The sequence below is a fragment of the Dipodomys ordii genome, unplaced genomic scaffold, assembly GCF_000151885.1.
Source record: "Dipodomys ordii isolate 6190 unplaced genomic scaffold, Dord_2.0 Scaffold18, whole genome shotgun sequence".
Classification (NCBI taxonomy): domain Eukaryota; kingdom Metazoa; phylum Chordata; class Mammalia; order Rodentia; family Heteromyidae; genus Dipodomys; species Dipodomys ordii.
Window position 1 is genome coordinate 7,878,144 of NW_012267234.1, and position 10,976 is coordinate 7,889,119.

A 10,976-nucleotide genomic window follows, 5' to 3' on the forward strand; every position below is an offset into this window, starting at 1 on the left:
GGGGGGGGGGGCGGGAAGAGCTGAAGAGGAGGAAGAGAAAGCACAGGAGGAAAATCATGGTTAGGGTCAAGTCAGCTGGACCTGTGCATTAAATACTTTTGACCTTTTTTGAAAAGAGGAGGCATGTGATTAGACTGCTTTAGAAACATGAATCTGGATATCATCTATCTGGTGGATTAGAATAGCAGGAAACTAGAGGGAGGACAGAGACATAGGAGATGCATGCCTGGGGATCAGAGTGATGTCTTCTAGAACTCATCAAATTTTCATCTTTGATATTGTGAACATGGATGATGTCACCTTCTTACTTGGTGAGGAGAAATGCCAGTTGTAGGCAGCTTTGGTTACCAAGTTGCTACAACAAGTTGTCATTCTGTAGGGAGGGGCTGTACTCCCTCAGCTGTAAGAAGGCATTCTGTGTGCTTCTCCCTAGGGAGGAATGGGAGCTGCTCTGCTGTCCGACCCTGACAAGATTGAGAAGGTAAGTGCTGCATAGTAAAAAGTAAGGTCCTTGAACATGTCTGTGAACTAGAGCTCACAGAGTTCCCAGAATGCCTCCTCCTCGTACTCCAGATTTATTGAAGTCTATCTAGGGGCTTAGGATTTTTTTTTCCTGGTTCTGGGGCTTGAATTTAGGGCCTGGGCACTGACTGTGAGCCTCTTTGTCCTGAAGGATAGCGCCCTACCCTATGAACCATAGTGCCACTTCCAGCTTTTTCTGAGTAGTTCATTGGAGACAAGAGTGTCATGGACTTTGTTGCCCAGGCTGGCTTCAAACTGCAATCCTCAAATCTCAGCCTCCTGAGTATTTTAGGATTACAGGTATGAGCTACCAGTTGGCTTAGGATATTTTTTAAAATGCTTCCCAGTGATTCTGATTTGTAATTAGTTGAATTAGCCTATGACAGCATTGAGTTTGGTAAAAGTCTGGAGCTAGAGATCTATCACCTGAAAAGCAGAGAGTCTGAGGTCTGGGCTGGAGCCTCTTCTGTATTGCTCCTCTCCCTTCCAGGATGTTCATTAATGAAGAGCAGAGGCCAGATTACCTTGGGTGAGGATGAATTCAGTGATGGGTATGGGTGTGTGTGTGTGTGTGTGTGTGTGTGTGTGTGTGTGTGAAAATGGGTGTCTACTAGGAGAGTGGAGGAGCATAGCAGGGGGATTGAGTCTACCTTTGAGAGCAGGTCAGCCAGGGTCATATGAGGCAGGCGTCCCTTGGTAATTCTGCAGACAGGTTTAATGATGGCTCTGGGGATAGGTTGGCAGTTGCCACTCAGGGTTGTGGGCTGCCTGTGCAAATAGAGGTGATATTTCTGCCACATTTTACTGCCTTTTACTTTCCTTTCCCAACCCACCAGCTCTTAATCTGTTGGTCCTTTTAGCTTCTCTTTTCCTTTTTATTCCTTTCCTTGTCTGAGCTTCAAGCTCTTGGTGTTTCCCATAGGCTGGAACAACTTGGGACTTAGACCCACTTGTGCTGGAAATGCTGGCTCCATTCTGTATATCTCTGTTCAGTGTCTCTGAGATGTAGGAGGAACACTTGTGTGCCTTCTTATTTTTCCTATGTGTGGCTACAGATAAGTCCCTCTAATCTGCCTCTAACGTACCTTTACCATTTTAGAGTAGTTTCTTTTTCAAAGTGGCATGTAGACATTGTGTCCTATTGTTTTTCTTCTAAGAAGGTCCTCTTTAGGTCTCACTATGTGTGAATATCTAGAATCCTGAATAATTTGTCATATCGCAATACCTTTTAGTTTTAATTTCTGCATATCAGAGAGAACATAAGCCATTCATCTCTCTGAGCTTGGCTTTCCCACTCACTGATATGTTCTAGTTCCATCCATTTCCCTGTAAATGACATAATTTTATTTTTTCTAATGGCTGTGTAAAATTCCATTGTGCATAGGTACCCCATTTTTTTGAATCCACTCATAAATTGTGGGGTAACTGGGCTGTTAACATATATTGCCTATTGTGAATAGTGCAGCAATGAACATGTATGTGCAAGTGCCCTTATCATATCCTGGATCATGATGTTCAGGGTAGATGCCCAGGAATGGTATATCTGGGTCGTAGGGAAGATCTACATTTAGTTTTTTGAGCAACCTCCAGACTGCTGTCTAGAGTGGTTGTACAAGTTTACATTCCCATCAATAGTGTAGTAGGATTCCTTTTTCTCCATTTCATTGCCAAAATTTGTTGTTTGAACAGAAATTTTGATGAAAATACTTAGAGCTGATAAAAAGAAGTTCCATAAGGGGCTGGGAAGGTGGCTCAATGGTAGAGTGCTTGCCTTGCACACCTGAGGCCCTGGGTTCAATTCCTCAGCACCACATAAGCAGAAAAAGCTGGAAGTAGTGCTGTGGCTCAGGTGGTAGAGTGCTGGGCTTGAGCTGAAGAGCTGAGGGATGCACTCAGGCCCAGAGTTCAGGGCCCACGACTGACAAAAAAAAAAAGTTCCATAATCAGAGCATTGGATCAGACCAACTGAGCACTTGCGAAGAAACTAGAAACATTAGTGACATTTTATGTCACAGATATAAATAAAATAAAATTAATTTAATAAATGTCTCTGGACATTTTATTTTGTTTATTGTACTGAGGGATCTGTTTTTGTTTTTGTTTTTTTTTGTTTGTTTTTTATTGGTCCTGGGGCTCAAACTCTGGGCCTGGACACTCCCTGAGCTTCTTTTGCTCAAGACTAGTGTTCTACCACTTGACCCACAGTGCCACTTCTGGCTTTTTCTTTTTTCTTTTTTTGGGTCCGGTTGTGGGCCTGAACTCCGGGCCTGGGCACTGTCCCTCAGCAATTCAGCTCAAGGCTAGCGCTCTACCACTTGAGCCACAGCGCCACTTCCAGCTTTTTTTTTTCTGCTTATGTGGTGCTGAGGAATCGAACCCAGGCCTCATGCATGCAAGGCAAGCACTCTACCACTGAGCCACCTTCCCAGCCCCTACTTTTGGCTTTTTTGAGTAGTTTATTGGAGATAAGAGGCTTTCCTGCCTAGGCTGGCTTTGAACCATGATCCTCAGATCTCAGCCTCTTGAGTAGGTAGGATCACAGGCATGAGCCACCAGTGCCCAGCTCTGACCTGTTTTTCTTAAACAGTTCACTTTCTCTCACCCTTTAAAAGGTTGTGCCCCTTTACGCCCTATCAGGATGACCTAGGACCTTAAACTCAGTCTGTTGCCTGGGGCAGCACCTGGGGACTGGTCCTTCCTGTCTGGCAGTTGTTCATGGGCTAAGAAGCCTTGTCTTACTCTTTTTTTTTTCTTCTTCAGTCCTGGGACTTGAACTCTGGGCCTAGGTACTGTCCCTGAGCTTCTTTTGCTCAAGGCTAGCACTCTACCTACCACTTGAGCCACAGTGCCTCTTCCTGCTTTTTCTCTGTATGTGGTACTGAGGAATCAAACCCAGGGCTTCATACATGTGAGGCAAGCATTCTACCACTAAGCCACATTCCCAGCCTCTTGTCTTAACTCTTGAACTGTCTATCTGTCAGCCCTGTCTCTTGGTCTGTGCTGGAGCAGTGGTCTGAGCTCTTCCTTAGAGAAAGTCCTCTCTTGGTTCTAGCAGCCAGCAATCTGCTCCCTTTCCTATCTAAAATTAAGACTGGTAGCAGCTGCATGGGTATGCCTTCTGCTCTGCTAGACAGAGGTCCAGTTCTTGGCAAAGAGTTCTTACCAGGTTGCCTAGTCCAATATTTTTGATTCAGGGAGAAGATAGCAATGCCATAGACATTCAGTGTTATCTATGTCTCTTTTGATCTTTGCTCATGTGTGATCATGTCTTAGTATCTCCCTAATGTTTTCCTGTGACTTCTTAATATCTCCCCCCTCCTCCCTCTCTCCCTCTCTCTCCCCTCTCTCTGGTAATTCTTTGTAGTTACTATGGAATAAACAGTTTTTAATGTATTTTTTTCTCTTTGCTAGTTTCATCTTAAATATCTGAGTGCTCTATATAGTTTTTTTTTTTTTTGGTCGATTGTGGGGCTTGAACTCTGGGCCTGGGCGTTGTCCCTCAGCTCTTCAACTCAAGGCGAGCGCTCTACCACTTGAGCTACAGCGCCACTTCCTCATCTTAAATATCTGAAAAGAGTGATTCCTGAGGACAGAACCATGCCCTTAGAAACCTTCCTGCTATCTCACTCTGCCAGTCCTGGGACAGCATTCAGGGAATATTTCCTTTCCTTCATTCAAGAAAACAGCTGTGAGCATGTCTTAACCAGAGATAGGCCTCAGAATCATACTGAGGATAGAGGGCATTTGGCAGAGTCTATGGAAACATACATTTTAAAACCCAGCCCCTAGAGACTCATTCAGGAAATAATGGAGTAGAAACTAAGAGTTTGAGTCTTTTAAGCTCTCCAGGTAATTCTGATTCTAGCCTTGAAAAGAATCAATTGTATAAAACATAAGAATGCCAGTAGATGTAAGAATGTCAGTAGATTCTCCCCCCTCCCCCTTCACTTTCTACTAGGCAGGAGATGGCTGGGGCTGAGCCTCTAACATACAACAAGGGCAGTGTTCTTGCTATTTAGAGACTATATGTATATGCACACAGCAGATACATATATGTGCTCTCAGTTATACAAGCTGTCCATGCTACTGGAATGCTCAGATCTGTAGCAATATTAATTAGTCCAAGCAGTATGGCAGTTTATTCCAGAAGAGGTAGGTGCTCTTGATTCTTTTCTTTGCAGATCCTTAGCACACTTGTTAAAGGGACTTGTAGACCTGTGACCTGCAAGATCCGAATACTACCTTCGGTAAGAATGGTGTATGACATTTGATATTCTCATCTCTCAGGTGATGATAGTTTGGGGATGTGAATGGTTTGTGAGACATTGAATTAAGTTTGGTGGAGGGAATAGAGCTAAGCAAACTTAAGGAACTGGCATCTGGTCCTCTGGGGCCTCAGTAACCACCCTATGCTGTCCTCTTCCTTAGCTGGAAGATACCCTGAGCCTTGTAAAGCGAATAGAGAGGACGGGCATTGCTGCTATTGCAGTTCATGGAAGGTGAGTGGTTGCCTTTCTAGTGACTGAGTGGCAGGAAGAATTATCAGGCCATCTTCACAATCCCTCCCTAGACTTCAGGTGATATCTAGCCTTTTTCCTATGTATTTAGCCTACTTCTGCCTAGCTCTTTGACATCTTGTGAGTCCAGAGGGTATACAAACTCAGCGTGCATTTTCTGCATGGACTTATGTTTATCTGTGTTTTATCATTTAGTACTTACTAGTGGCAGCTACTCCAAGCTTAGAGACAGGAGAGGAAGGATATATATGTAGTAGATCTGTATTATTTTGCTCAAAATTGTATCTTGCAGCCAGGAAATGGTGGAATTAGAACTTGGACCTATTTTCTCTTTCTCTTTTTTTGGGGTGTGCGTATATAGAGGGAACTGGGGATTTAGTCCAGGACCTTATTCTTGTACACCTTCTTTTTTTCATTTTTTACTTTGCTTATTTTTTTTAAACTGGATTTAAAAAAAAATTTAATTGAGAAAATACCATACAGAGGGGTTACAATTACATGGGCAAGGTAATGAGTGCATTTCTTTTTTTAAATTTTATTTTATTATTTATTTTATTTTTTTTGTTGGTTGTAGGGCTTGAACTTGGCTTGAGCGCTGTCCCCCAGCTCTTTAGCTCAAGGCGAGCACTCTACCACTTGAGCGACAGTGCCACTTCCGGTTTTCTGGTGGTTTATTGGAGATAAGAGTTTCAGGGACTTTCCTGCCAGACTGGCTTTGAACAGCTCTCAGCCTCCTGAGTAGCTAGAATTGATTACAGGTGTGAGCCACAGGCACCCGGCTGAGCATTTCTTATCAAGCATTGTTGCCTCCTCCTTTGTTTCCCATTCCCATCCTTTCCCATCTCCCCCTTTTCCCCCCACCTTCTTTTTTTTAGTCAGGGTCTTGCTAGTCTAGGCTGGTCTTGAACTCACAATCCTTGTGTCTTAGCCTTTAGAGTACTGGGATTACAGGAATGTGCCAACACACCTGAATGAATTCTGTTTCCTTTGCACTTCATTGAACAGCAGTTTCTCCCTTAAGTGACCCTAGGCAAATGGCTGTTTTTTAAAGGCATTCCTCTTTTCTCTATCCTTGGTGGACTGCCTAATTGCTTTAAACAGTCCTTATATCTGTACCTCATGTGCTTTTTGCAGAGAGCTGAGGTGTTTTGATTTCCCAGTCAAATCTGCTTCCTGTTGTCAGGATGTCCCTCTATGCACAATCCCGGTCAGTAGACTGGCTGGTGATCTTTTTAAATGATTCTTCTTTTGGACTCAACAGTCTTATAGGATAACCCAGGTTGCTTGTGTCTATTACAGCATTTTTTTTCCCTCTCTCTCTGTCTTTTTTTGTCAGTCATGGGACTTGAACTCTGGGCCTGAGCGTTGTCCCTCAGCTCTTCAGCTCAAGGCGAGTGCTCTACCACTTGAGCCACAGAACAACTTCCAGTTTTCTGGTGATTAATTGGAGATGAGACTCATGGACTTGCCTGCCTGGGCTGGCTTTGAACCATGATCCTCAGATCTCAGCCTCCAGAGTAGCTAGGATTACAGGGGTGAGCCACTGGCACCTGGCTATTACAGGATTTTCAGAATATACTTAAAAACTCTGACATAGAAAAGCAGGGTTGCTTGGGTGAAAGAGGGGAAATGAGAGCTGCACACATGTGTGTATGCTCCTCGCTGAGACAGCGGGCTTTAGACTCTCAACAGCCTGCTTTCAAATCTCAGTTCTGCAACTTGTTAGCTATATATCCTCGGAACAGTCACTTAACCTCTTTGAGTGACACATTGCTCATTTGGAAAGTAAGACAATTTCTACTTCATAGGATTGTGATGAGCTTTTGACAATACAAAACTAAAGCCTTGCATATAGCATTCTTAGTACACAAAGCTGTTGGAGTTAGCAGAATTTCGAGGCACTAAGAAGACAGATTTGGGTGAATTTAAGAAAGACTTTCTGATTATTAGAGCTGTTGAGGATGGTCTAAGGTGAGGCCCTTTGTGTCCCTAGGATTTGCTTAGTCATGCTGAAAGCCTTCTTGTAGTTGACCTTAGAAAGAGGATTTATGGGTTCTGTCCTGCTGCCCCTGTGGCTTGTCGTGACAGCTATAGTCTGTGACCTGCCCTGCCACCCTGGGTGGGAGGCCTACCCTGTGTCAGGTGCTTCTCCCCAGGATCAGCTGTGCAGTTTGGCCTTGGCCCAGGCAGCTGTGTGGGAGTGGCCTATCTGAGCAGTGGCAGCTGTCCCAAGTCCCTTGGGGGGAGGGCAGGACTGGGGCAGTACAGGGAGCATTCTTACAGCACTGTCTTTCATTTCTGGCAGAGACTAGGGAAAGCTAGGGGAAAGCAGCATGACCTTGGGAGCTGGGCTACCCACATTAGTCCCCAGCAGCGGTGTGTCATCTGCAGGCTCCTGAGAGCTGACCTTACTCTTCCTGGCATGGACTTATGCTCCCCCTGCCCCTTAAGATAGAGTTCTTCCCCTAGAGGTCAGGGAGACCACCCCTCAATCTGCCTAAGATGGCCACATGGCTGCCTGATCTTTAGGTTTAGTAAGGAGGATGAGATTTGACTAAGGTAATCTGGTGTAATGACATGGCCTTTGGTCCTTAGCCCTTATCCCCATCTCTTTATCTCCAAGGAAGCGGGAAGAGCGACCTCAGCACCCTGTCAGATGTGAAGTCATCAAAGCCATTGCTGGTACCCTCTCCATTCCTGTCATAGCCAAGTAAGCCTCCCTTCTTCCATATTTACTTTTGTTTATGCTCTACTTTGTCAGAAAGGACTTGAGTTGACATATAAAAATGAAATTAAAGAGCATTTAAACAGGCTGGGTGCCGGTGGCTCATGCCTGTAATCTTAGCTACTCAGGAGGCTGAGATCTGAGGATCGTGGTTCAAAGCCAGCCCAGGCAGGAAAGTCTGTGAGACTTTTTTTCTTTCTTTTTTTTTTTTTTTGGTTGGTTGTGGGGCTTGAACTCTAGGCCTGAACGCTGTCCCTCAGCTCTTCAGCTCTACCACTTGAGCCACAGTGCCACTTCTGGTTTTCTAGTAGTTTATTGGAGATACGAGTCTCATGGACATTCTTGCTCAAGTTGGCTTTGAACAGTAATCCTCAGATCTCAGCCTCCTAAGTAGCTAGAATTACAGGTGTGAGCCACCAGCAACCTGCTAAGTCCATAAGACTCTCATCTCCAATTAACCACCAGAAAACCGAAGTGGTTCTGTGGCTCAAATAGTAGAGCTTTCACCTTGAGCTGAAGAGCTGAAGGACAGCACCCAGGCCCAGAGTTCAAGCCCCATAACTGACAGAAAAAAAAAAAAAAGCATTTAAACAATGACTATAGCTGTGATGAATCCCAAGCTAGACATCATCAAAGCATTATGGCTCAGGGAACATAAGGCAGGACATGGAAATCTAGACAAACATTCTGTACAGGACCAGGAACCTGGACTGGCAGGTGAAAAGTCCCAATAAACAGCCCAAAGGTTTTTACTGCTAGACCATGGAGAGTTACCATTGGGAAACTGGCCTTTGAAGGCTAGCTGGGATAGGCCAGCCTTGTAGCTTAGGATGGCACAGACTCAGGGAACTTAGAGGGTGGGACCAAGCAAGCCCTGACAACAGATATGCCAGAGTATATGGGTAAGGATGGTAGTCAGGCCCTCTATTCCTCTATTTAGAGATGGTTTGCTGAGTGAAGTCAGAGTTACTCAAGACTTTGAAGCCTGTTGCTTCTGCTACCATCTGAGAATCCTCCCTACATGGCAGTCTCTGAACTGTGGCTACCACCTGACTCCTAATGAGACAGATGAGGACAGAGTAGTTTCTGAGCAGGTCCTTGGAGCAGCATAGTGGAAAAAGGGGAATTGTGACTAAATGGGGTCTCCTTCCTTTCCCTCATGATCACCAGTGTATCCCAGTCTCCAGAGTTTTGGCCCTGTCCTTAGAGAGGGTATAGGAGGCTGCTTAGCTCTCCTGTGGCCCCAATACTTGGGCACTGTTTTAGATGAGGGAAAAGGAATGTAAAATTTCTAGACTTACCTGTTAAATGCTAGGCATAGTTCAAAGTACTTTACATATTTTGTCTCACCTACTGTTCCAAGCTTCATAATTACAAGCTAACCTTTGCTGAGGCTCTGATAGCTGAAGAGGTCATACTACTCATGAGTGGCAACTGTGGGATTTGCCTTTCTTCTGAAAATGCTGGTAAGTTCCATGCCTTAGACACTCCTTGTTGATTTGTAGTGGTGGATCTCATGACCACATCCAAAAGCATTTGGACATAGAGGACTTTCGACGAGCCACAGCGGCCTCTTCAGTGATGGTGGCCCGATCAGCCATGTGGAACCCCTCTATCTTCCTCAAGGATGGTCCTCGGCCCCTGGAAGAGGTCATGCAGAAGTATATCAGATATGTACGTATGTGTACTTATTCAAAGCCATCATTTGTCACTGTCTGCCAAGGTCTTGCCAAGAGCACTTTGTGGGGATCTCCAGGTGCCAGCAGCCCCTATTGCTCCTCCTGTTGTTCTGAGTTCGTACGCCTACTAGAGCATGGAGCCTTCCTAGCTGACATGCAGAGAGGATTCTGGGGTGGGGGCCCCTACTATCACCTCCTTTTAAAGCTTCTACAGGTATAGAGGTCATCTGAACCCAGAATGCTTTTGAGGGCTCAAGTACACGATACCAATTCTAGTTCTCCCTCATACCCCAAGTACATACTTTAGGTAGGTGGACAATGAAGTTCTTTGTTACTGAAAACAGGCATGCATATAGGTTGCCAAAGGTGCAGCCACAGGCAGGAGGAGCCATTGTAGCTATTGTTGCTTAGGAAAGATTACAGATTATCTCCATTGAGACTTCCTATCAGATTTGACTCACGAGTTAAGATTACTATTAAAACTTTTCTATTGTTGCCAGGCTGCCAGTGGCTCTCTCCTATAGTCCTAGCTAATCCGGAGGCTGAGATCTGAGAGTCACTGGCCAAAGCCAGACAAGGCAGGAAAGTTTGTGAGACTCTTATCTCCAATTAAGGACCAAAAAAGCCAGAAGTGGAGCTGTGGCTCCAGTGGTAGAGCTCTAGTCTTGAGCAAGAAAGCTCAGGGACAGCAACCCAGGCTCTGAGTTCAAGCCCAGGACTGTCAAAAAAAAAAAAAAAAAAACCTACAATTTGGGCTGGGAATGTGGCTTAGTGGTAGAGTGCTTGACTAGCATGAATGAAGCCCTGGGTTTGATTCCCACATAAACAGAAAAAGCTGGAAGTAGCGATGTGGCTCAAGTGGTAGAGTGCTAGCCTTGAGCACAGAGAGGCTTAGGGACAGTGGCCAGACCCTGAGTTCAAGCCCCAGTATTGGCAAAACAAAACAAAAAACCCACAACTTTTCTTTAGATACTTCTCAGAATGTTTTGCTATGATAGGGAATAACTCAGCTTTAATCTTCTTACAGAATTGCTTGCTTGTTCTCTTTCTCTCTCTTCTCTTCCCTTCCTTCCCTTCCTTCTTTTCTTCCCTCCCTCCCTCTCTCTCTCTCTTTCTCTCTCTCTCTCTCTCTCTCTTTCTTTCTTTCTTTCTTTTTCGGTGCTGGTCCTGGGGTTTGAACTCAAGGCCTAGGCACTCTCTCTGAGCCTCTTTGTGCTCAAGGCAAGCGCTCTGCCACTTGAGCCACAGAGCCAATTCTGGCTTTTTCTGAGTATATTGGAGATAAGAGTCTCATAGTCTTTCCTGCCCAGGCTGGCTTTGAACTGTGATCCTCAGATCTCAGCCTCTTGAGTAGCTAGGATTACAGAAGTGAGCTACTGGTACCCAACTTGACATTCTTTTTTCAAGGCTAGTGTTCCACCACTTGAGCCATAGCCACTTCTGGCCTTTTCTGAGTAATTCGTTGGTAACAAGAGCCTCGTGGTTTTTCCTGCATGGGCTTGTTTCCAATCATGATCCTCAGATCTCAGCCTT

The 10,976-nt window shown here is 45.0% G+C and overlaps 1 protein-coding gene across 1 annotated transcript in view; it reads left to right on the forward strand.

The window, feature by feature from the left end:
- The window catches only part of Dus2 (dihydrouridine synthase 2), a 38,862-nt gene that overhangs the window by 18,940 nt on the left and 8,946 nt on the right, over positions 1–10,976 (forward strand). Inside the window, exons 5-9 of the mRNA XM_013012667.1 lie at positions 434–481; positions 4,704–4,769; positions 4,951–5,021; positions 7,663–7,749; positions 9,270–9,438. Of these exons, the coding sequence (XP_012868121.1) occupies positions 434–481; positions 4,704–4,769; positions 4,951–5,021; positions 7,663–7,749; positions 9,270–9,438 (441 nt within the window). The remainder of the gene's footprint in view (positions 1–433; positions 482–4,703; positions 4,770–4,950; positions 5,022–7,662; positions 7,750–9,269; positions 9,439–10,976) is intronic.